General features: G+C 43.9%; 1 protein-coding gene across 1 annotated transcript in view; it reads left to right on the top strand.

Annotated features, from left to right (window-relative positions):
- LOC144773949 (solute carrier organic anion transporter family member 2B1-like) overlaps positions 1-27,425 on the top strand; it is a 560,363-nt gene that overhangs the window by 92,191 nt on the left and 440,747 nt on the right. The window contains exon 4 of the mRNA XM_078659003.1: positions 12,652-12,873. Within this exon, the coding sequence (XP_078515129.1) occupies positions 12,652-12,873 (222 nt within the window). The remainder of the gene's footprint in view (positions 1-12,651; positions 12,874-27,425) is intronic.

Raw genomic sequence — 27,425 nt, 5'->3', positions numbered from 1 at the left:
GTATATGAGAAATACACATGAAATGGCTCTTAATATGGCTATACAGAAAGGAAGTTCGAGACCATCTCATCACATAATAAAATATTTGTGAACATCCCAGCGGGCAACTAAAGTTTATAAAGTATCTAAAAATAGAAATCTTAGTTCTCTAGGAATAGTTTCTTACTTTAAGCAGAAGATAAGTGTCCCGAAAAATTTGTGAAAAATAATTTGGGGCTGCTAAAAAATTGTTGTCCGTGAACTGGTGGGAAGAATTGTTCATGCGACTTTATTTTTAAAGTTGAAGGCCGAATTCAGGGAATGCCGTGTGCGAGTTTACTCAAAAGTCTCTATTTCTGTTCTGGAGAGAACATCATATCATTCAGGCTTTCGAAAAAACTGTCAACAGCTTCATGGGAAAGTTCCACTAAGTCGGAAATAGGTGTAACCATGCATTCGTGCGCATGATTGTCTGCATTGACATTCTGATTCGCATTGCTGACAGAAGGTCGTACCTGTTCGATGCTGCTTTCATCTTGAACTTCACTACTCTTCAATCGCAGTGGTGAAGATTCCAGGAATGCCGTCATCAGGATTGGCAGCCTTTGAGGGCAGCACAAAGCGTGAACCTTGGTAGGAACCAACAGTGTATCTGCATCCACTGGCGCATCCGATTGTAGCGTCAGACAGGTGTCTAACACGCATTCTTCTCCGCATAGCAGACACCTTAGTACAGGTAAAACACACCTTTGCCACATTGGTCGAAATGATAGAAACCAAGTCATGTTTAGGTCTCTAAGCCGGGAGAGTCCCAGGATTTTTGATATCCGGTCCCGGTATCCAATGGCTAGGATCGTATCTTCCATTGTCGCGAGAGTTTGATCTGTGACATGGGTTGCCATAACGAAAAATAAGGACTAGGAATAGGATTCCTGCAATTAGTCCTAGGATAAGGGGAAGTCCGCCAAAAATCGAATGGACGAAATCTAGAAAAATACCCAGTATGGCTTTGAATGGTGTTAATGCCATCGAAAATACTGTCTTAAATACCCCTGAGATCCCATTGGTATCAGAAATATTTAAGATTTCGCTTAGGATTTCCGCGAAATGTACGGGGGAATTAGTTGATAATAATGTATGTATCTCTGCAGTCGTCCTTGCGACTTGTAGATCATACGTTTCTTTTGATGACGTGAGCCTTGTAGGCATCTGAAGAAGCACTGTTTTCATTCTGCTTAAAGTATCTATTCGAATAGAAGTAATTTTCAAACTGGGCCATGCCCTTGCCTCCCTGTCTGGAAAGGAGCTGGGGAATAAAGAGCGTCCACAGCACTTGACCTTCGCCGTTGTAGTTACTAGATAAGGAGTCCCGGGCATAAGACTGCAACATCTGCGGTCTACAATAAGAATGTAACTCCCATTATAGAGTCTTTGAAAGAATGGTTCTATTTCAGTTGCAGGTGCGCCTTGCTGGTGACATGAAAGGTTGTATGAATTCCCTTCACAGGCTCCATGCAAACTAATTCCGTTACACAGAAGCGTGCCGCTTAGTGACATAGCACAATTGTTGCCACTAAGAAACACTTTCTGTCCTTTATTACTGACACATGCATGTGAATAGGGCAGGTTCCAAGTTGTTTTAAGGTACCCCTTTCCCAATTTCTCGTACATGCCAGCCTGTATATATTTTTGGCAGTATTGAAACCTGAAGGTTGAGATTGGAATATTTATGATTCCGTGGATTATCCATTCCCTGACAGGTCGTTCTGACATTGTCATTGGTAATCTTTCTAGTTTTTCAATGCTCAAGATTGTATAATCAGCACCCTTTTGCGCCATACCGATTTGTCTATCAGTAAGGTTAAAGATTTGGAATAGTGACGTTGTGTTGATTAAACGCCAAGGCACGTAGCCTGAACGCAGATTTTGTAACGTCCAGCCAAGCTGTACAATGGAACGCAATTGTGACTGACCATGTTGTAATAACAGTAAGTCTTGCGATAATATATCGATTGCTGAAGACACAATGCTGTCCAATGAAAAAATTCTGGAGGACAGAGTCATTAACCCATTGTCCACTACAGAAAGTGATTTTTCCAAATTGATACGGTCAATTTCCCGTATTCTTTCTGCTGTTTCAATTTGAGTAACCTTCCAGGCCTCATTGTATGCTGCATATACAGAGGCTGCTATGAAACGCTTTTGACGCTGTTTGCGTGGTCCCATTATGAAATCACGCAAGTCAGCACCATCAGTAAGTAAAGTTAGGTGTTGCTTAATTTCAGGCAGTGTGGAAGTCTGTAGCCATTGAAGGCATAATTTGCCCACACTGTAGGTTGTTATTATCCCTGGGTGATGTCTTTGGGGATATCTAGGGTCTGGCCTGGTCATTTTGAAACCCTGTGTTTTATTCAGGAATCTATCTTGACAGTTATTTGTATCTGTGGGCCAGATCAACCATTGTTTCCAATCAGGATGTGTTCTGTTTTGGTTTAATATATGGTTTACGTCTATCTCTTCATCTGTATCAGAGTTATTGCTAAACATTATTGGCTTTGGAATAGACGGTTTATTTAAATATTTGATTTTGGCTAAGCCAAGACAGGTGGTTTGTTGAACAGTGTCATTTAAAAATATCATTTGTTCTGGGATCATGCAGGCTCTAAACAAAGCTTCTATACCCTGTACTTGCCATTCTTTTGTACCCCAAACACTTTTCAAATCAACATTTTTGTCCCAATAATCAAATCCAAATGTATTCATTTTTTCAAAGAATGAATCTGAATATATCAATTTTGTGTTGGTTATCATGGTTTTCATCCCTGTCTTGTTTGACAATTTAAAATAAAATGTTTCAGCATTACTTATGTTAAAACCTGAAAAATATGAATATTTGTCATATACGGTTCTAGAGCTCCCTTTTGGAGGTGTAGCACAATGTTCCCATTGATTATAATTTAAAACATTTCTAGGTTGTGCTGATTTATGCAAAAAATGGTTACCATAGTGGTTATAGCAATACATACTGTCATAATTTGTAGAACCTTGCAAATAATCATGTTTTGTAAATTTAGCAGACATTACTAAGTCAGACATCATGTTGTTAATACTTTCGAAGTCCCAATCATCAGCAAATGAGTTTGGTTTTGCAAAGTCACTCAAGGAGATCTTGATTTGGTGTGGATATTTCAGGATCTCGACCGGACCATAAATTTCATAGTCAGTGTTGTCCCAGGCTACCCCACCAGGTATAGGATTGGCTGTGAAGTTGGCTGAAGAAAGTTCTGAAGAAAGTTCTCTTTTCTCGACGTGTGAAGATGTGTGTGGTTTGAGGACCAAGTTGATGTTCTGACTTGCTGTGTCCATTTTAGCATATTTTCCCTCAATGAAGCGTCCCAAAGTAAATACCATGATGAGCCAAAGTATGAGGATAAATGCACCAAAACCCACCAAAAATTCAATCCATGGAGAAACCAGATATGTTTCTTTCAGTTGTTTCAAAAGTTCCTTAGCTTTGTCTTTAAAGGATTTTGATGATGGCTGTGTCTTTGATTCACTGAAGCCGTCAGAGGAATCATCGAAGTTGATGAAGTAACCGGATGCAGTTCTGTCAATTGTTCCAATTGGTTCAGGATTTCTGTTTTTTGCATTTTCACTCGGCACTTCATTGTAGATTGGTGTGTCTCTGCTAAATGTCTTTATTTGGGTTTTCAGAGGTCTGAGTTCTATTGCATTGTTGCATAGTCCTTCTTGTTCTTCTTTAGGCGTTTCGAATGTGATGAGCCTTTTTGTTAGGACCTCTGTGCTGGTAGCAAACCTTGGTGTTCTGCTACTTATTGGGAGTCCACTTGGCCTACTGTTTGTTATCGGCCACATGTTGTGGTTTTACCAGGTCGATGGATACAACTCTGTTCTCCTTTTTACCAGCAAGTGGCGGTAGTACAACTGATCTTGTCCCGTTGACAGACAAGACAGGAACTGCTTTTCTGTAAGAAGGCCCAAATTCCTTCTTTACCGCGATCTTTTCCCTGACTAGATCCCCGACTTTTGGAATCCAGACAGGTCTTGCTGGGACAGGTGGTGATTCTTCAGTGGTTGTTGGCTGTTGTTTCAACTGTATGTTGCTCAGGTCTTTTCTTGTTTTGTTTAAGTCCTGCAAAATAGCCAAACGGTCTTTGACATCAAAGGTTTTTTCTATTACCACTGAAGTCTGACTATCAAGGTCAGAGATCAACATCCTAGTTCCGAATAATAATTCGTACAGACTGAATCCCTTCAGAGAATTTCTTGGCAAGTTATTTAGACTACGTTGGACACTTATTAGATGTTTGACCCACCCAGCTCCCGAACCTAATACCTTTGCCGTTATAGATTGCTTTATGTCACGGTTTTTTCTTTCAACAATTCCGTTCCCCTCAGGGTGAAATGGACAAGAGTACCGCAATTGCACGCCCATGCTGACCATGGCCTCCTTATAAGCCCGAGAGCTAAAAGCAGGACCATTGTCCGAATGCAGCATGCCAATTGCGTATGTGCCGATAAAGACTCGCAAATCTTTTATAACAGTTCTGGCGTCAGCCGTTCGCTGGGGCCACATCCATATGAATCTCGTGCATGAATCCACTGCGACCAAGATATATTTATAGTTACCATCCCTTTGTAAGGGACCGCAGTGGTCTAGATAAACACAGGCTAATGGTTTATCCGAGATTAGAAGGGGCGTCTGTGCTGGACGTCTCACCGTTGATACTTTCATTTTTTGACATATTTCACATGCTAGAACATAGTTCCTTGTTTGTCTTCTCATTTGTGGCCACCAGTATCTCTGTTTTAATAATGATACTGTGGCTGAGACGCCAGCATGAATAGAAGCAAGCCCTTCGTGTGCCGCTATTATTAGTCCTAACCTATGTTCCATGTTTGGAATTGCCCTATCCCCCACTCCAGGGATTCGAGCAAAAGGAACATTGTTTGCATCAGTTATGTATGAGTATTTTACTGGAAAGCCTTTAGGGAGTGGTTCTATCGAATCCTTTTCTGAAGCGCTGACAGCTTGTAATATTTCGCTGTCTATTTTTGTTTTTGACCGGGTGACGGCAGCTACGGAAGCCGTTTGCACAGCTGCCTTCGCGGCCTCATCAGCCAATGAATTCCCTGCAACGTGAACGCCATCACGTTGATGACTCAGTGTATGTATCACGTGAGTCTTTGGTAGTTCTTTTTGTAAAAGAGCTACTTGTTCCCAGAGCATTTTATGCTTGATTGTGCCACCTTTCGCATCCTTGAAACCGTTCTGAAGCCAGATCTGCAAGTATTCATTATAAGACTGAACGCAATAATACGAATCGCACACTATGAGTGTGGGGAATTCTCGATCGGTATTTTCAAGCGCCATCTTGAATGCTAGTAGTTCAGCTCGCTGAGCTGTACAATCTCCTAGGGATTGTGTTTTAGTGAGGGTTGGTTTAAATTTCCCTTCGTGCCAACGACCTTTAACAATCGCGCACGCAGCACTGTAAGCTTGTTTACCCCCTACTGCGGGTTGTGCTGATCCGTCTGTATATATTATACAGCCGTAGTGATCTAGAGGCAGAATTTCGGTTGGCGGAGGACATTCAAATTCATATTGGAGAAATTCTTGTGTTTTTAAATAAGGATCAAATTCGTACACCACGTCTGTTGCAGCAAGAGAGTTAGCCCATGTATCCATCTCGGATGGAGTGCTTTAGCATTTGGAATGCTTGCCTTTGTTACCGCCTCTAAGGCTGGTATTGGTGTCACGATTACTATTCGTTTACCTTGTGCCAGGGCTCGTTCTTTTGCTATAGCTGTCTGTGTTGCTGTAAGAATTTTTTCCGTTGGGCTAAATTTCATTTCAGCCTTAGTGTACAAGTGTGATTTGAATGCAATTGGTACCTTTTCTCCTTCATTAGAAGTCAGGTATGTGAATCCGCATCTCCCTGGGATGACTCGGATCACAAGGTTGCGTGTGTTATCATGTGTTTCTAATTTTGTTTTAATTAGCATGTCTGTTTGTAAGGATCTCAAAATTTCTGTGTGTGTTTGAGTCCAACTGGATCTTTTAAAGTCTGGTTTAATTAGATCATAAAGGGGTTTGACCCTTTCTGCGTAATTTGCAATGTATGTTCTTCCGAAATTTAGGAAGCCTAGAATTGACTGTAAGTTTTTTAGTGTTTTAGGGGCTTGGATTACGGCACATTTCTCTAGGAAATTGTCTGCCAGGCTTTTGCCTTCACTTGATAACTCATATCCTAAGAATAGGACCGTCAGATGGGCAATTCTGGACTTTTTGAAGTTGAATTTGTAACCCTCTGCAGCGAACCCAAGTATTATGGTGTTCACTCTTTTCAAGTGAGTATCCAAGTCATCATCTGTTAAGTAAATGTCATCGACATAGGATAATGCTTCATCATCATATAGTTGTAGTAATTCTGTTACTCTCGCTGAGAATACCCCCGGGCTGTTCTTGTACCCCTGGGCTAACCGACAGAATTGTTTTTGAGTGCCATTTACTGAGAATGCAGTTAAAGATCTGCTCTCTGGTGCTATGTTTTGACAAAAGAATCCATTGGAGATGTCCAGGGTTGTTTTGTATTTTTTGCGCACTATGTTATTCATTAGTGCAGCACTGTGTGAGTTTTGCACTGCAAAGGTTTTGCAACATGTGTTAAGGTGTCGGTAATCCAAAAACTAGACGATATGAATTGTCTGGTTTGGAGACCGGAAACAAAGGATTGTTCATTTGTGAGGTGCAAGTTTCAATCACCCCCTGGTATTCTAGCTGATCTAGTATTTCATTTACTTGTTTTTTAGCTTCTTGCTTAATTGGGTACTGCCTTTGTGCAGTAGGTTGTGATTTTAACTGGATTTTGTGAGGAGGAGAATCCTCATCCCATCCTACATGATTTTTATATAAAGCAGGTGCTAAGGCCACTGCCCACTTTCTAGCAAGTGTGTATTTTTTATGAATCGGGATATGATTCGAGAAGGCAGGCATAATTACTTCTTCGCCATGAGGGCACTCACTGACAAACTCTGGTGGCCAGTCTTTTTCAGCTAGAAGGATGTCATAGCCTTTGGAGAGGTTATCCCAAAATAGTCCCCTTATTTTCCTAGTCTTATCTCCCTCTATACGTAATGTTATCTCGTATATCTTGTGGGGCTTGCTAACTCTGGTGTCTGCAGTTTCCACTTGAAGGTATTCATTCGTGTCCACTGTCTCCAGATGATTCATAAGGACTTTGCGAGCTATGCTCATCTCTGCTGCGCTGTCTAGCATTGTCTGAGCCCACTCTCCGTTTTTCAGTTGTGTCCTCAGTATTCTCGGCATTTTTAACTACCTTGATACTGGCTACCTTCTTTTTTGGAAATTGTAATTTCTTTTTTTGTTGAGCAGGTTCCTTGTCTTTGGACTTGGCGTGCTCTTCTGATCGTCCTCTTCTTTCCGATTTCTGCGAGGAATTCTGAAAAGATTGAGAGGGACGTGTATCAATGTCTTGATATCTATCAGGTTTTTTAATATTATCCCTATTTCTAAGGTTATATCTATTCCCCGAGGGGTCACTCTGCGGTGACCTCTGTCTTTGGTTTGGAGATTTCTCTCTTCGCCTGGGAGACCTCCCTCGGGACTGGAATTTCTTTTCTTTAGGATTGGATTGTTTGTTTCCATCCCAGTTCTTTTTTGGTGAATTATTATTATTAAAAAATATTTTTTCTGGACTTGTAGTCAGTTGCGGTTTTACTGGTATTCCACCTAGACTATCTCTGCCTAGTTCTTCATAGGATTTTTCTATGATTCTGGCAATTTCAGCTGGTTGGTCTGCTATATCTGTCTCTTTTAACCTCTGGCGGATCGCCACGTTTGCTGCTTCACCTTTTATGTTGGCTAATAATATAGCCGAGACCTGCTTGAAGTCTTTTAGTAATTTCATACCAAGAGTTAAAGCAGGTTCTGGACCGCATTCATCTTGAATTTGTTTTAGCACATCTGGTATTACCGAAATGGATGGAACACCGTGCGTTTTTGTGTAGATGGAAGCAAAGACTGTACCCCAAGTGTCACAGTCCTCAATGTGTGGTGCGATTCCCATTGGGAGACATATAGTCAGAATCCTGTGTTTTTCTAATGGGGTGGTGTCAGGAAACACCGCCTCTATTTGGGTGATTTTCTGTGCCAACCAGAATGGTATTTGTTCCCGTTTAGCTGGAACTTTACCTAGGCAGGATTGGATGTTCTGTGGTGTAATTTTATTTGTGTTCCGCTGGTGAGGGGTCAGCTGTGGAAGTTTAATCGCTGGCTGAATTGTTGAAGTCCGCATTACATACTGAACTAATTGTCTATGAATTTTTAGTAGTTGCTTTAGCTGTATTAACAGCTCTGCTGCAGGCATTCTTTCGATGTCTGGATGTGGTGTGTATCCGGCTAAGACCGGCCACGTTGCTCCTGGTCTTCCTAAAGGACCGAGCCTTGTAATGTGATTGTTATGTTTTAGGGCGCCATCAAATAAGAGCAAATGCTCTTGGAATTTGAGTGGTACTTCCACCTCCTCGAAAGGAGTGTACGTTTCAGGAGGTTCCTCTACTTTGTAATAGTGGAAGTACTTTGTTACAGCATTTGCTGCCGGAAAATGTATCCATGAATAGTATACCTCTGTCTGCCGACATTCGTGTGCCTCAATTACGAATATGACTGTGCCACCTCTAGGTGTCAGTCCATTTTCTATAAGTTTTAAGGTTATAGATCTCCTTTTAATGACCGGAATGAGTGTTATATTCGGGTCTGCTGTTTGCATGGTAGCATCAGCATCTGCGAGTTCAGTTGCTAATCTAACTGCCTCTCTTTCATCATCACTCTCTGCCATTTTACAGACAGGATGGTATTATGTTTGTTTGCAGATCAGGTTTCTTTATGGAACAAAGATTAGATGCACAATATTTTGGGAATGTTTTTATCCTTCAACGTTGACTTGACCAAGAACCATACATAGGAGTTCCCTCCTGCGAGGTTTTGGAGGATATAACCTTTCACCCACTCCAGACGTCTTTGGAGTATTTGGGAAAAGGGGTCTGAGTGAGAAAGCACGACTGAGTTACTCTAAATGTCTTACGTTAGTTTTATCGCCCTTTCCAAACGCGTTGGGCGCCATGTAGTGTAGCTCCTATTTTCCCAATAGGCTCTGCGCATTGGAATAATACCTACAGCAGTAAAGGCCTAGGCCAGACGTTAACTAGGTCTACTACTGTCGATACTAGACTTAATTTTTGGGTTTGCCAGCTAAGCTCAGAGTTCGCTAGAAACTTTCTCGAATGTTCAAGGAAGGAATTAACTCCCCTGATTAGACAAGAAGGGATTTAGTTTCTGACAACCATAGAACATGACAACTTTGCTCTCCCCTAATCAAGAGTCAATCTCGAGAGTCGTGTGAGCACAAGGCAATTATTTTACTCAGTCAGTACGTGCATTCTTAGTCTCATCAGAATGTAGAGAAAAGGAAGAGACGGGCGTGTTCAATAAAAAGGTGTTATTTATTGATCAGTCTCTTTTCTCGTACAAGAGAAATGGATCGATATTATTGCAATACTTATAGTTAAGTAAAGTGCATACATTAAAAGCAATAGTATAAAATAATACTGTAAAAACATTGATATGGTTTCTGAGCCATATGATGTTTAAAATGATTAAAATATATTTACATACACATATACATTTGACTAAACGTACTCAACTGGTGTTTCTAAATACGCCTACCCCGTGTACCTGACCTAAGTCTAATGCGTGGGCGGGAATAGAAAGTTACAGTTTAAGTTAAGTTTGTTTTTGCCAAGTGAATAACTAAAGAATTCTCTGTGAGGGGTTATTCAGTTCTGTACCTGGAATTTAGGATGGATGAGGAATGGTATCTCTTTCTCTGCTCTCGATATTCCAGGCTGCCTGCGAGGGCTGCCCGAAAGCGCCGGTGCTGGGTCTCTCGGCTTGAGATAGCAGCGCGTCTCTCAGCGCGTCAGGAAGGCGGGGCTGCGCCAGCGGGGTCTGCTTCTGCTCTCGGCTTCGGCAAGTATGGCTGCTCCGTCTTGTCACCACGCGTGTGTTTGCATAGGGCAAGATCGGCAATATTTATACCTTAAAGGTGCCGAGATTGACGTAAGGATGGACATAGATACGTCAATAAAGATGTCATACGACTTGCTCGTTAGCACATTCTTTACTAAAGTTCTCTGTGAAATCAAAACAATGGCCGCACGGATTTTCCAGGTTGTCATAGGTTTGATTTGTTATGAGAACGTCGTATGCCTTATCAGGGGCTGGAGGAATGTCGCTTGTCTAATTAGATCTCAAGCGTTATGACCTAATCAGATAACACGTTCCTGTGCCGTAGTGTGACTGCGTCAGATAACGGTATCTGCATCATGGGGGCTTTTCTTGCCTCATGGGCTGACTGTTAGTTAACTTGATAGTTAGTTTAACCAGAATAGGGTCAGGAATAGGGGGACTGATTCAGAACCTATAGAAATACACGACAATACGGTTATAGGACTCAGTGTAGTGAAAACCAAAATGTGAAACATATAAGGCAAAACATTAAAATAATCAGAGTATCTCACAGGAGACTCCCATGGGCACAGTTCACATGAATTTAAAAAGGCACAAAAAAGCTTGCCAAATAGGAAATATCTTAAAGTCTTGTACATGAAGGCCTAATCACTGAGGTGCCATACCATTTCTTCCTCAGAATTCAGGCCCCCCGGGATCAGAGTATCTAAATCAATAATGTACCTATTCTCCAGCTGTCGCAGTTTGCGAATTGTGTCTCCTCCTCTCTTCATGGGGGCAGTTTGTCTATCACAAAAAATTTGAGAAGATTGCGATTGCTGTGATGATATTCTTCAAAGTGACGGGCTACAGGTGAGGTTTGGTCCTTGTTACTGACCGCCCTCATGTGCTGCAAAATCCGTGTTTTGGCTGGGAACATGGTACTCCCCACATATTTCTTCAAGCAAGGACAAACCAAAACGTATACACAGTATTCTGAAAGGCACGACAGATGTTTCCCAATATTTCTTTCCTTTTCTTCTATCGGGTAATATACCTTTTTCACGTTAGTACTGTATTTGCACGCTTTACATTTCAAACATGTAAAGAAGCCTTGGATATCATTGGTTTTTGATCTGATACTACTTATTTCATTATGGCTCACTTTATTTCTCAATGAGTCAGCCCTGCGATACGTCATGCTCGGTCCTTCATCCAAAACGTCAATCAATGTTGATTCCGTTTTGAGGACCTTCCAATGTTTTTTAAGACTTTTCTGGATTTTCCATGATTTAGAATGGAAAGTTGAGATGAATCTGATCGTTTCAACCTCCTGTCCTGTTTCCTTGTCCTTAACACTTAAGTAGTGAAGCATGACTGATCTTGCTAGCTTTCTGATAAGCTTCCTCTATCACTTTCGGGTGATAGCCTCTCTCCCTGAAACGTTCCTTTATGCACTCTAGGATAAAATCTTGATCCAAATTACAGTTCCTCCGAGCCCGGAGGAGCTCACCAAAGGGAATGCTGCGGATCAGTGATTTGGGGTGCCCACTATCTGCATGCAGCAGTGTATTTCCGGCGGTATCCTTGCAATAAAGTTTCGTCGCCAGGCTGCCACCGGAAATTTCAATCGCCAGGTCTAAAAAGACAGCTTTCAGATTACTGATCTTACCCTCCAGAGTCAGATTTAGGTTGTTCTTGTTGAGATCTTGTATAAAGATCTCAGCTAGGGCAGATGGGCCATCCCAGATGATAAATAAATCATCTATATACTGCAGCCATACTCTCACATGGCTGCGGTACAGATTCTGGGTCCTAGCTACCTGCTGCTCCCAGCTTGTATATATATATATATTCTTATTTAGGTAGTATTATTATTCATATTTTTAGCCCTTTAAATGCTATCCACACTAGGTAAGTAGTTTCTTGCAAAACTGCTTCAACAATTTCAGAACACTAATGTTCAAGTGCTGCCCGTTTCTTGTAATATCACCTTACATCGGATCCTACAAAGGAAGGGGCCCACCTACCTGCACGACCTACTAACTCCCTATTCCCCTACCCATCAATTGAGATCTAGCGGGACAGGCGGGTGAGTATTCCTACCATCAGGAGAACAAGGATGGGTGGCCGTTCCTTTCGATCTCCGGCAGCACAGCAGTGGAATAAACTCCCTAGGGGGCTCCGACTGGAGGCGTCAGAGACCATTTTCCGCAAGGAGCTGGAGACTTATCTTTTTCCTTCTGACTAGACTATTTGTCTACTGCCCTTACTGTAGGGTCCTCTTCTGGGGGTGGGCTTAGAATGGTACAGCAGCGTGGGGACACACTAGCCTAGTTTAACCATGCGCTTTACAAATTTGATTATTATTATTATTATTATTTCCTGTGATATCACATCTTGGCGGGCCTCACATGTTTAAATTCAGCCTGGGGCACCACAAATCCTAGAACTGGCCCTATTTGTGACTATATGAAAGAACAGTGGAATTAGTAAGATGTAAAGAGAAACCAGATGCTCTGTTTTGCAATAAACATACATTTTCTCCTAAACTAACATAAAAACAGCCATTAATGTGAAGTTGTGATAGGTCCCTGATCATTTGTTTTCCCATTTAGCAGGTGTGTCCAGGAACTTGACTGACATTTGTCATCTGGATGGGACCAGCCGGGTGCTGAATAATTCCAGCTGCACCACTCAGTCTGTAAAGGGGACTACTTACGTCATATCCTTCTTCTTCATTGGCCAGTTTCTCTTCGGAGTGGGTGAAGTCCCTATTCAGCCATTTGGTATTTCGTACATTGATGATTTTGCCAGCAAAAGGAACTCACCACTTTACATAGGTAAGTCGGCCATATTGAAGCTGCCCATACCTTTTTTTTTTTTTTTACAAAACCTTTATTATATTTATGCATAATACACAGCTGTCAGCCTACAACCCAATGGGCCGGCCGCTATGACATCGGACATTACACATTTCACGCAAGCGAATCTCCCCAGCTGCCCACTCAGGGGTAGGCGGCGTAGCCTTATAACCGCGCATATGGCGTAAAATCACGAATCAAATATTGTAGGTTTTAATTTTGAAATTTCGTTGAAATTGAACTAACAACATAAAACATTCACATGGCGAATAAACATGTACAGGGAGTCAAGGGGACAGGGTGGAAGGATCCGAACAGCATAGTATGGTGAAGCATATGTCTCGGGATGAAGGGCGGTGAGGAGATAGCTCAGTATACACTAATAGCAAATAGGAGCCTGGAACGCCAACTAAGGAGACAACTAAGCATGGGCGGATTTTGCGGATCCACGATCCGCGGATTTTGCAGATTTGCGGATCGTGGATCCGCAAAATCCGTGAATTTTGCGGATTTGCGGATTTATTCGGCCCGAAGGGCGCAGGGGTCCCTAGGGTGAGCTGTCCATCATAGTGGGTCAATGGCGGGGAGACGGTGCACACCGCGAGTGTGTGGGCGGGGCTTCCATGCGAGTGCACATGCCTCTTGTGTGTATAAAAGGTATGAGACCGATCAGAGCAGTAGATGAAGAGACAGAAGCTCCTGGTCACAGGAACAGCACGAGGATTGCGCTCGTGAAAGTCAAGGATGCAAAGGCCTCTATCCAGCATCACAGCTGATTTTCGACAGTAGATTTAGGAAGAAGGCACACCTAAGAGCATGGTGTAGATAATAGATAAAATAAAGCAGGTGCTCGAGCACCAAGCACCTGCTTTATTTTATCTATTAGAGCTTCCTGTTGAAGCTAACTTAGTAACTATTTTAGGATGGCGCTGGCAGCTTGCCGGCGCCATCGTAAAATAGTTACAACAGGCCAGGCTTGAACTTTTGCCCCCCGAATCCGCCGCTCGCGGATTCGCGGATTTTCGGCAAATTCGCGGGAGTTCGCAGATTGCGGATTTGCCGAAAATCCGCGAAATGCGCGAGCGGAACGGATTTTACGCCCATGCTTAGAGACAACTGGACGTCAAAGGTGTATTCTAGTGGGGGAGTGCAAACATTCCCTCTGTAAGTGTTCCACTGGGACCAAATTCTACCCCACTTCTTGGGATTGCCCCGGGCCACATACACCGTCTTTTCTCTAAACATACACCTGTCCATGTTCTCCTTCCAAGCCGCTATAGTAGGTGATCTGTGGGAACCCCAAAGCTGTGCGATGTCCCTCTTGGCCACCATGTTACCAAGAGTCCCCCAAAAAGTCTGGACCGTGTTGTAGTCCGTAGGTTCCCAGACATTGAGAAGACATCGTCTGGCCTCAGGCAAGAGAGAGACCCCGGTGACTCGTTCCATTATAGCATGCACTCTAGACCAGAAAGCAGCCACATCCGGACACTCCCAAATAATAGGCAAAAAAGTTCCACTCATACCACAGCCGCGCTTACATAACCCATCAAGAGAGTAACCCATTCGCATCAGGCGCGGACCAGTGACATATATACGATGGAGGATCTTCAGCTGGACGAAACAGAGGCGGGCTGGGATGGCCACCTCCTTTGGGGAGGAGACGGCCAGCTGCCAATCCTCATCATCCAGCTCCAAGCCGTCTGCGGTCCACGAGGCTCTGAGGCGCTCAAGCAAGTCAACTCTGTTGTTGATAAGCTTTTTATAAAGCAAAGATATGGTACTATCTGGCACGTGGCCATCGAGGATGCGGTCTTCTAGAGGTGAGGATTCAGGGATCTCCGTCCCCGTAGGGAAGACAGAGGTCAAGGCGTGTCGCACCTGAATGTACCTAAAATATTCCTTGTCATCTAACTCATATTCAATTTTGATTATACCAATCGTGTCCCATTTATCAAATCCTTTCGTTCTCCACAAATTACCCAAACGGTCAGAATCATACAGCGGGGTTGCCCTTGTTAACCGATCACTCCAACCCATAGCAGCATTCGCGTCAAGCCAGACTCGCACAGCAATTTTCGTGGGGCCAGTCAGGGTACCAAGTTGCTTCCTGGAATACAGTGCCCTATTAAAATTCCCACCCGGAAGGAGATGTTTGACCATTGCAAAAGCAGGAGTATGACCAGGGGTGTAAGTCACGTGATTGACAGCACTAAGCTGCGAGGCCCAATAGTAGCGTTTAATATCTGGGAGGGCAATGCCACCATCATACCATGGCAGGGTAAGCTTGGGCAAAGAGATTCGAGCACGCCCATCCCAAATTAGTTGCCGCTGAAGGCCCTCAACTTCACGGTAATACCCCGGAGGTATAGAATCAAAGAAGTTCTGAAGTGCGTATAAGAACCTGGGGAGCGCCATCATCTTAAAGAGAGCCGCACATCCCAATGGGAAAAGGGGCAGACGCCGCCACCGCAGGACGTCAAGTTTGAGCCGCTGGAGGGGGGCCCTGAGGTTACGTTCGTAACGGATGGCAGAGTCCAGCGAGACATAAACCCCCAGGTACTTAAAACCAGTATCAGCCACCTGAATCGGAAATCTACGGGGCAACGGGGGGAGAACCCCAGCCAAAACGTAGACACATGACTTGGTCCAATTGATGACGAGACCCGAGTTCTTCCCGAAGGAGGTCAGAACATCGAAAAGCACATTCAGAGACTTCCGAGGGGAGGTGAGGTAGAGGAGGATGTCATCCGCATAGAGCGAGACGCGATCCTCAAAGTCGGGAGTCCACTGAATACCTCGATCGAGGGTTCCCAACGAAGCCACTGGGCCAGCGGCTCCAGAGCGAGGGCAAACAGCAATGGAGACAATGGACAACCCTGACGGGTGCCACATCTGAGCGTGAAAGTGCCATAGACCCTGCCATTCACAACCACCTGGGCCAGCGGCCGTTCATAAAGGAGCTGAACCCAGGCGATGAAGTTAGAGCCAAACCCAAACTTAGCGAGAGCTGCCCAAAGATACGGCCATTCTATTGTATCAAAAGCCATGGTAGCATCGAGGGAAGCCAAGATGGCCGGCTCCGTCAGAGTCCCAGCTCTCGCGAGAACTCCGTGGAGTCTCCTGAGATTAAGGGCGGTATTCCAGTGTGGGATGAAGCCGGACTGATCCGGATGGATCAAGTCGCCTACAACCTTAATCAGCCGATTAGCTAGCAATTTAGCGAGTATCTTGGGTTCAGCATTGAGTAATGAAATGGGCCGGTATTAAGCACAACGGTCGCGTGGCTTACCCTCCTTGTGAATCACAACAATGGTGGCCAGGCGCTGATCAACAGGAAGAAGACCAGTTTCGAGTGCTTCGAGAAACATATCTCTCAGATAGGGCGCCATTTTGTCGGGTCGCAGTTTGTAAAGCTCAATGGGCAAGCCATTGGGCCCCTTAGCCTTACCAGATCGAAGGGAGCGAATGGCTCCAGCGATCTCATCCACTGTAAGGGGCGCATCCATCAGGGTCCTATCCTCCTCAGAAAGGCAGGGCAACGCGATATCGCGCAGCAACAAACGGGAATCACACTCATCCCTATCGCTCACCGAAGCATAGACAGTCTGGAAATGGTCCACAAAACAATCAACAATCCCAATCGGATCAGACACTCGTTCACCACCCAACCGTTCGATCAGCGGCACAACCCGAGTCGCTCTCTCCTTCCTATCCAACCACGCAATGAGCTTACCCGCCTTATCACCTACATCATATATTCGACCCTGTTGCTCTCTATTCATAGCTTTAGCAGCATCAGTCACCAGGGCTCTGTAGTCGGCCTGCTTTAAAGCAAGGGAGTGTAAAGTTGCAGGGGTATCATTTCCACCTAGGTCACTCTCTAGTACTGATATCCCATCTTCGAGACGTGCCAGCTCTGCATGTTTGGCCTTCTTAGCCGCAGCAATCAATGACAGGGAATAACCACGAACAACAGTCTTGAAAGCCTCCCACAATGAAACAGAGGAAGAAACTAACCCCACATTTTCAGTAAAGTAACAATCAATGGCCTTGATCAGTTCTGAGCGCGTCTTGGGGTTTCGCAAATGCCATGGATTTATAGGAGCAACTCTCCCCACACAACCGACCCCAGCCTCAACACTTAGCCACAATGGGGAATGATCCGAAAAGCCCCTGGGGAGGTGACGGACCTCTCGCACAGAGGAAGACTGGGCGAACGGCAATAAGAAATAATCAATTCTAGAGAGACTACCATAGGCCCCAGAATGGAACGTGTATTGTAGTTGTGCGGGATGTAGCATTCTCCAACTATCAACAAGTCCGAAGGTTTCAAGGAGCTCAGCAAGCCACATCTGGGAGTTCGGTAAATCTCTGGGCGGGTATCGATCTAAGTTTCCAGAGACCACGAAATTAAAATCCCCCCCAAGGATAAGGAGACCATCAGGGAGCCCCAGCAAAAGCCGCCCAAGGTCAGCGTAGGTAGTAGCTTGTAGACCCGGGGGGACATATAAACTAACTACTGAAAGCATCTTACCCTCCCATCTCCCTGAAAGTGCGACATATTGGCCCCTGTCATCCCGTGCTATCTCGTCAATCACAAGGGGCATAGAGGACCAAACCAGAATGCCCACCCCTCTAGAACCGGAGGTGAACCCGGCGTGAGCGAACAGTCGGTACCCATGTCTATTCATAGCCTGACAAGCATTCCCTATCAAATGGGTCTCCTGCAATAAAACAATATCAGGGGAATGGGGTCGGAGGAACTGAGACACTACTCCGCGTTTTATCCTGTCTCCCAATCCATTAACGTTCCGGGACAGCAATCGCAACTCATCCCCCATCCCAAAAAAGGACCGCTGCCCTCCCCCCCGGAAACCCAGTTACAGCAGGATGAGCGCAAAGAATACAGTGCCATGTGAAGGAAACAAATACAAAAACAATAACAATCCCCCCCCACCCCCCAACAACCCCCCGTTACAACATCCCCCACCCTGCACACATGCTTACGACTCGAAAGCCACCCCAACTTGCAGTGTGCCTGTCGCCCTCCCATAACTACACTACACAAAGAACCCAGGAGGAGGAAGGTCCCCTTACACCCGAACCACCCTCGAGCTCAACCATATAAATAGTAAAACAATAGGCATAACTCAGCTGATAAGCAAATAATAAGAAACCGGACGTCGAGAACCACAATGTCACTCCTGATCCGATGCGCCCCCCTCGGCTCCACCGGGGCGTCCGCTAAGATCGTCTCCTTTTGGCAATGTATCAAGCCAGTCACTGGCGCAGTCTGGTCGGTCAAAGAAAAGGGTTCGTTCCTCATATTCGATGCGCAGTCGAGCTGGAAACAGCATCGCATACTTGAGGCCCAAGTCCCGCAGTCGCCTCTTCACTCCCTGGAACCCCATTCTTTGTCTCTGGACCTGCGGAGTGAAATCCGGGTAGATGTTGATAGTACTGTTATCGATCTTCAAGGGGCCACGACCACGGGAGGCCTGAAGAATAGCATCTCGATCCCGAACGTGGAAAAGTCTTGCAATAATAGGCCTCGGGGGGGACCCCGGTTTAATCTTCCCACCCGGGAAGTGATAAGCACGTTCAACAGCAAAGAATTTGCTGAGTCCGGCGGGGGCAAGCTGCTTGAGGATCAAGTCCTCCACAAGAAGGTCGACAGTAGTGCCCTCGGGAGTTTCCGGCACCCCCACCAGGCGTATGTTGTTTCGCCGGGCCCTATTTTCATGCTCGTCTTGCCGTCGGGCCATCAAGTCGTGCGACGATCTTAGGTTACCGATCTCCGACTGTGCATCCGCCACATCAGTAACAAGGCTGGAGGTCTTCAAATCCAGGGCCTTGACCCTCTCATTAGTTTTGGCCAAGTCGGCTCTGATAAGTGTGACATCAACAGCCACAATATCGATTTTGGCGGCGATGGCCTCATACTGTTGTCCCATATCAGCTTTCATTCCAGTAATGGCACTCATGAGGTCCTGGAGAGAAACCTCCATTGGCGCAGTGGAGTCCGTCATGGGGTCTGCAAGAGTACGGCTAGTACCGCCGGGGGATCCCTTCGGTTGCGTATAATGGTCCATAACATTAGACTGAGTAGGTCCCCCGCGGACCGGCGTCTTTGTCTTGCGCTTCTCGAACTCAGGTTTAAAGGCCATGGTGGGAGCTGCGCCCCGAAGGGGCCCTCGGGACCGGTGAAAATGGCCGACGTTGGTGGGATCCAGAATTCAAAAGTTAGGGCCAAAACAGTACAAAGTCAGTTGAGGGGTAGGCCAAGGATAAACCGATGTGGCGGGACACTGCAGCGGGTCGGAATTGAACCGTCTTGGGAGCCGATCGCTCATTGAATAGTCACTCAAGGGTCCGAGGAGAAATCGAAACCAAAAGCAAGACTGAGGCCGACTGGGGAGATGTCCCTCCGGCAGTTGTTGTTGACTTACTCCCCGGCCCAAGAAGCAGCAGAGTCCCCGGTCTCATCAGGGGTGGGCCCAAAAAGTAGAAGTTGGCGTAGAATCGGTTTCCGATGTCCAAATTCAAATTTTAAAAGGATGATAAAATCAGCGAGAGTCTTCAAAAGCCCATAATCATAAACAGGATATCTTGAGGATATTCGCAAGAGGGCGGCGTGGGTCCTGGGAGCTCTCTGCTCACGCGACCATCTTGGACGCCCGCGTAGCTCCTCCCGAAGCTGCCCTTACTTGACTGCCATGCTTCGGTTTTTTCTACCGTTGTTAGCAACATTGACAGTCTTTCTGCATACTGACATGCCCCTCATGCATATTCTACTATGGTATGAAAAGTGCCTTTTACTTTAAAGTTAATTCTCCAGTCATTCTTTAATATGAAACTTTGAGGTATGGCTATCAAAATCAAGTATTGTAAAAGTACAAAATCAAGCAAGTGGTTACTGCTAAAATGTCTTTGAATCTGCAAGTCCCAGGCTGCAGGAGTAGGTCGTACCGAACCAAACCTTTAAAGTATGAGTCAGACAGGAAACTGGTTGGGCAGTAATGACACTCATTCCCACTTGGTGCTAAGGAACGCTTTACCAGAACCAGTGGCCTCTATTGCATGGGGAACATCCATTATGACGCGGTGTTTACACCGCACTACCATTACAACGCTGGTTTTACAACGCAAGTCGTTACCACGACTTGCGCTGGAGGGCGCTCTAGGCAAAGGAATAGTAGATTTACTATTCCAACACCTTCCCTACTGTACGTAGGCTGGTGTTGGAATAGTAAATCTTACTATTCCTAAGTCCAGCACCCTACAGCGCAAGTCGTGGTAACGACTTGCATTGTAAAACCAGCGGTGTAATGGTAGTGCGGTGTAAACACCGCGTTGTATTGACATACAACCTATTGCATAGTGCTAGAGAAGAGATTCGCCTAAGTGGGGTCTTGCAGCAAACATCAGCATATAAACAGAAACTATTTTTTTCTGCTTATTGACAGTATAAAGTGTATTTAGTGAAGGCGCTGATTCCGTTTTACTAAAGATTTATGCCTGTCTATTGTGTAGTGGATGCTCCTCTGCTAAGGCAGAGGTGCATCTCCCTATTGTTTATTAGCAGGAAAGTTAAGGATAAATAGAATTATAACAGCTAGCGTTATTATCATTTTTTTTGTCCTGATGTCTAGCAGCTTTGCATGGCAGGGTTGCTCTCACGGCGGGAGCAGGGAGAGTGTTGAGCACAATGTAAGTGTACATGAATGTTTGGCCAGCCGTCTTGGGCCGGTCAAACATTCTTGTGTACTTTGCATGTTCTCCACGCAGGCTGCATTACAGCCTGCATGGAAAACATGCCCAGGCTCCCAGTCAGCGTCTGAGCGGTGCTGAGACCTATCACAACACAACATTACAGCATAGTGATTGGCTGACAGAGAGCATGGGTGTGCTTCCTATTTTGCCCGGAGCACAGGACTACAGAGAAGAGACACGGCAAGGAAGTAGCAAGAAGCTAAGTTATTTTCTTTTTTTACACCTGCTGCCCCCACATCCAACCACTCCTACCCACATCTCCCTACCCCTGATCCATGCTGGCCGCCACTGCTATTGTGTTTATGTTCCTAGACCTTATGTCCATACATCCACATACGGTTATAGGTGTTTGCCAGCTGATTCTTTTATCTACGTAGATGCATCTTGTCCACTCATAGCAGTTTGATCAATGTGGTGCATTGTTTGGAGTCAAACACATTTTACAAAGTATGTTCAACATAAGAGTAAACCTCTGCACTCTAATCAGTTCAGATTAATTCATAGATATTTCTCTTTTGTTACATGAGTCAAATTTAATGGACAAAAACAGTGTTTGACTTGTTGTTCAATTTAATACAGATATGGAACATACAAGTTTGACAATGTGTTTGAAAGCAAATAATTTCAATAGCACTATATTTCATAGACGGAGGGCACAATTCAGTAATCCTCCTGTAGGACGTTGGACCGCCAGCCGACACATGTTTCGTAACAGAGTAACTTTTTCAAGGCTGCAAATAATGCAATCACGAAATATTAGATGTTACAAAAGTAACAGAAAGGAAACAGGAAAATAGGAGTATTTAAAAACACTGAAAGTTAGAAGATGTATGTGAGATATTAGCCGTGGTTTCTAACTGTAGTATTGTAGTGAGAAGCAAAACATTTTTTGTTTAAGACATGATTAGTGAAAGCAGATCCAAAGGAACTCACCACTTTACCAAGTAGTGATTAAAATTATTCATGCTGTGCTCTAATAACCAAACCACTGAAAAACATTAAAGTGAAAAAAGGAATTGGTAAGAACTAGTATAGGTGAGTCCATGTGTAGTGTGAAAGTCAAGGTCTGTACCTTAAATGAGTATTGAATAAAACTCAAAAGTGATCCGTAGACGTTCAAAGTCTTGAGGTTAAAAGTTGACCAGTTATCTAATAAAGTTAACCAAACAGAAACATTTTTGTAAAGAAATCTTATTCCAAGAGAAATACTTTTTTCTACCTCTATCGAGCTTCATGGGAAGTATATTAAGATAACATATATAGCTATTTGTTTATTTTAAAACACCTGCCCGGAACGGTAGTGGCGCCACACACTTTCAGTGGATCCAATATTTATCTTCTGAGAAAAGAAAGACAAAGGAGAATAGTCTGCCTTCTGGGTTGTATAAGAGTAACTCCTCACAAGTTCAATAAAGGGGGGGAGTGCACAATCATATCTTCAAAGTAAAGTATCCAATCATATGGCCGTGAAACTAATATCTGCCAATTTTATTTATTTTGTATTTCCAGGAGCCTACAGCGGAATGTAGACATTATAAAAACAGAAAATCGAGGAGCTTGCAATTACCCCAATCAGGATAGGTTATCAAAGTCCTTTAATATTTAAGAGAAAATCGCAAAGTGGGAAAGAACGAGATTCCTACTTTCATATGGAACCTTTATAGTTACTTATAAAATTAGTCTAATGTATAAGTCAAACTTTACCAGAAGCTAGAATCACTTGTGTCTTATCGCATAGTATAACAACCAAAATTCCCGTGCAATACTGTTAAAAAGAAGACAAAAGAGGAAAAACTTTTGTATAAATTGTAGTCATAATTGTTAGGTTTTGTCAAAGTCTTAAACTGTAATGACTTACATATGAAAAGACGAAGTCGTAGGGCTATGATATGCCTCTAGAAGATCAAAGAGAGAACCGTGGCATTGCCGCCACGGAAAGGCATGTGGGGATTGCTTGTGGGGGACTGTTGCGGGCCCCCAGGTACTCTGGGAGATGGGGGGTGCACATGGGGGGTACCTATGGTACCCCCCTGCATTTCAATGTACAACGTGGCAGGCACCGCATGGTGCCTGTCATGTTGTGCATTGAAAGGCACAACCTAACTTTGTGGCATTGTTACAAATGCTCCATGCGCCTGCCAGTGTGGCAGGCGCATCCTAATTGGGAGCCCGGGACCACCACAACCTCAGCCGGCTGTCCCGATTCCTGGGGGTATGGCGGGTGGACAAAGTCCGCCCGCCATACTAATGACCCCCATAGTTTGGTGCTATGGCCCACAAAACAACCGATAAACAAGTTTCTAAGATACAGTTCTCCTGATGTACATCAGGCAGTGTGAGGCTTGAGTAAAATAACTGCCAGTTTGGATTACGTTAAAAGCCATCAATCATGTATTGGTAATTCAAATGCTGAAAGAATGGCACACTCAATATATTTTCAAAGAATGCCTTGGAGAGTGCTCGTTTTAAAAAAAAAAACATGTACCCATTGCCTCGTTATAGCTGTCTATCGTTTTGCACTAAGCTGTCCACGCGAATTCTGCCGTATGTAGCGGCCGTCCTGAGTAGGTCATCGACGAGTTGGAAAGTTTTTTGGACCCCTTTTTAAGTTTTACAGCGTCAGCTACATCCGACGTGTTCCTGACAAAAGGGCGTCACCGCGTTGGTTCCAAAAAATCAAAGATGGACAACCAATCACCAGTCACCATTCTCTATTGGTTGAGCGGCGGCCATTATTGAATCATGTTTTTTGCTATCTCTATATTGTAGTCTGTATCCCTACCCTAATTCTGATTGTAATTTTTATTTTGTTAAAGAAATGTTTACGTGAAAAATAGAAGTCATAGAAATATATCATGCAAATACATTTCTAAAATGGAAAACGAGCAATAGTAAAATTAAGAATTAGTGAAGTTGGAAGAGAAAAATTCTAGTAGCTAAAAGTGGGTAGATATTATTGTGAAATCATACAGCTCCTATTACCATATTGACATGTAACAAAATCAAAGGCGAAAAGTATATATTTTTTATCGAACCTGAATACAACCTTTGTCATCACAAAGTATCACATAACTTGCGATTTTGTTACAATGTATAGACAATCATGTCCTGCAATTATGACTACATAGACACTTCATGGCATACAGTCATATAAGGCAAAATATATCTTTTAGTTAAAAAAACATACATGTCATGCAATAAATTCAGTTTCCTTTACTTGAGCCTGTTCACAATCAACTTTTAGTACGTATTGTATTCCAATGCATATTCTCAACAAATAAGAGAAAAACCATTGTTTTTTAATACTATACAAAGAAAGGAACAAGAAAGTAAGAAAGAAAATAGATTCTCATTATAGGCCATAGATGGTAAATAACACACATGTTGATAGATGTATCCCCAAAATATGACAAATAGAAGATTAAGGTATATGAATAAAGACAATGACAGGATCTTATCAGTTTCATCTAGTCATTAAGAAACATATGTAATTCTTAATTAATGTTTATACCTCTTTCTACCACGTGAAGGCAGATAATCCATTATGCTTCTGCTTTTCTTAAAGTTACTGTCCTGTCTCCTCCTCTAGCATCAAGCCGTACTTCTGCAATACAATGAAAACTAAGACCTGTAATAGTTCTGTTGGGATGGTTGGTATTGTAATGCACAGCTAGAGGGTAACTTGAATCATTGTTACAGATGGCCCTCATGTGTTCTTGTTTTCTCTCCTTCAACAGTCGTATTGTGCTACCTATATAGTTTAGGCCGCAGATACAACGTAAAAAGTAGATGGCATATTTTGTGTTGCAAATAATAAACTGACGGATCTGATATGTTGTGTTCGTATTGTATTTAAATTCCTTCAATTTATTGCAAGCAAATTGATACATGTTGCAGTGTGCACACCTATAGAAACCATTATTTATTTATTTTATTTTATTTATTACATTTATAAAGCGCCTGACTCACCCCAAATGGGGTATCTCCGCGCTAAGGACAGAAATTGCACGCAACACAGGAGAGGAGGATGGTTAGAAGAGCTGATTCTTGAGTCTTTTCCTGAAAGACAGATAGTTGACTTCCTGACGAAGATCTAATGACAGTTGATTCCACAGTTTAGGGGCCAGATAAGAAAAAGATTTGCCTCCTAATCTAGTCTGTATTAGTTTTGCAGGATAACCAGGTACGGTCAGTATATTTAGGGGATAGATAGCTTGAGCACAAAAGTCCCTTAGTGTTCTGCCCCTTCTATGCAGGGATTAGGTGAAGCAAACTTCTTCATTGAGCTGTCTAAATTTAGAAGGTGCCAATGTTTCTTCATGATGTTGTATATTTGATGACTTTGTGAGTTGTAATTTGTTACAAGACTAATGTTATCCCTATTCTTCTTCTGTCGTCTGCTACTTGACTTTTTTAGTATTGCATGTCTGGTTTTCTGCAGGATTCTTTTTCTGGATTGTTTTAACACATCTGAAGGGTATCCTCTATTTTGGAAGTGTGTCACAAGATTCATCAACTCCTGATGGAATACATCATCTTCACTACAATTCCTCCTGAGTCTGGTCATTTCATCAAAAGGAATTGCATTGAACTGCATTGTAGGGTGGGCACTAGAGGTATGCAATATAGCATTGCATGACGTAGGCTTCCTATATAGTCGCAACATGATTTTATTGTCCTTGATGTAGAGGATAACATCCAAAAATTCTATCTCAGATTTGTCATGTTTGGAGGTAAATTTCAAATTGTAGAGATTGCTATTTAGATATTCCGTCAGGGCCTCAAACTGGACCACGCTGCCTGCCCAGATGACAAATATGTCATCTATATAGCATGTCCAATGGCTACAGCCCTGGTTGATGTTAGCAGGCCCGTGTAATGTCGTTAAATGAGAGAGTTATCAGCCGCGAGTAAATCCTTTTAATGAGAGAGTTGAGTGACAGCGAGTAGGAGAGGCTGCAGTAATTGTCCCCGCAGACAAGCTCATTTGCGTGTTCCCCCACCTGAGACCCAGATGCAGGCCTGTTTGATGTTAGCAGGCGCGTGTTCCCCCGCTTGAGGCCCAGCTGCAGCCCTGGTTGATGTTATCAGGAGCGTGTAATTAGTGTACTGATCTGCCGCCTGAGCCCGGCTAGAGCCCTGGTTGATGGTAGCAGGCGCGTGTAATTTCATCGAATGAGAGGGTTCAGTAACAGCGCGCAGGAGAGGCTGCCGTAACGTTACTTACCAGGCTTCCAGGTGAACGCGTTTGTCACGCCCCCAGCACACGGCCACAACATTCGATCTTATGATTAATGTACGACCCACATGGCATGAAGGGCGGAACGTAGCACACGCCCCCAGCGTTTCTCACGCCCCCAGCATGCCCCTTGATGCGGCGCAATTGCGTTCACATGGCATGAAGGCCGGACACACCCCCCAGTGTTTCTCACTCCCCCAGCGTGTCACGCCCCAGCGTGTCACTCCCCCAGCGTGTCACGCCCCCAGCGTGTCACGCCCCCAGCGTGCCCCTTGATGCTGCGCAGCAACGTAATTGCCGCTTGTATGTACGACTCACATGGCATGAAGGGCAGACACACGCCCCCAGCGTTTGTCACGCCCCCAGCGTTTGTCACGCCCCAGCACACGCCCACAGCCCGCGATGTGATGGCCGTACCACACGCCCCCAGCGTTAGTCACGCCCCCAGCCCATGCCCACAGCACAACGCAGACACGCCCACAAGGGACTACTTTGCTGGCACAGTTCTTTTACCTTTTAAATGTATAGAGGAGTTGGCCTAACGGCTAAGGCGCACGACCTCGGACCTGGGGATCTGGGTTCGAGTCTTAGTATCGATGCCAAACATCCTGTGATTCTGGGCAAATCACTTAATCTCCCCGTGCCTAACAAAAATGAATGTGTGTCCTAATGTAACGTAACTGGTGCTATGTAAAGCGCTCTGATACCTGATTCAGTGCGGGTCAAGTTTGCGGGAATTGCTTTAGCATTGATAGTGTTAAAGTGTATGACATATACAAATACAAAAACTCAGAAACATTTCAACAGACAAATCTACAAAAACATAAAACATGGCAATTGCTCTTTCTTCAATCATATCAAATGTTTAAAATAAATAAATAAATAAAGTTTTATATTTTTGTATTTTTTTATCCAGAACAAAAATAAACTAAAAGAGATTAGGTGAAGGCAACTGGAAAGAATCAAATGGCTTTAGGATCTCAAAAACATGAAGGTTCAGAGGGGAGCCCCAAAAAAATTAACAGCAAATGTTTTTCACTGCATCCAGGTATGCAGCCAAGGACAATATATTTACATTCACTGGAATGAAGCACGTACTACAGAGAGTAACCTTCTTGATTAACTGCTCATACCAAGCTGGAACAGTGAATACTTCCAGTGCTGATGGTTCATCCAAAGTTCCTGAAGATGATGATTATCCCCCTGCTCTACCTGCCTTCTCCTACATCATCCGATTATACAGCCGGTCATGTATAGCTTTGAGATATTTCCACATGGAGCTCATCCCATTGGATACTTTTGCAGTCCCTTTCAATAATTGTTTTCCACAGATATTACACTGCACAAATTTAGCATTTACATTTTCTATCTCATGGTATAACAAAATGTTTCCAAACATCACTCTCCCTTTTTGCAGGTCGCATCTGTTCTTCCTCTTAAATGACAAGGTCATGATCTCCTTGCTGGTCAGAAGACATACCTGCAGCTATCCTAATTTCTTCTCCACAAAAGAAGAAAA

Source organism: Lissotriton helveticus, chromosome 8 (assembly GCF_964261635.1).
Source record: "Lissotriton helveticus chromosome 8, aLisHel1.1, whole genome shotgun sequence".
Lineage (NCBI taxonomy): Eukaryota > Metazoa > Chordata > Amphibia > Caudata > Salamandridae > Lissotriton > Lissotriton helveticus.
Note: the sequence above shows the minus strand (reverse complement) of the source record. Positions and strands in the feature narration are given on the sequence as shown.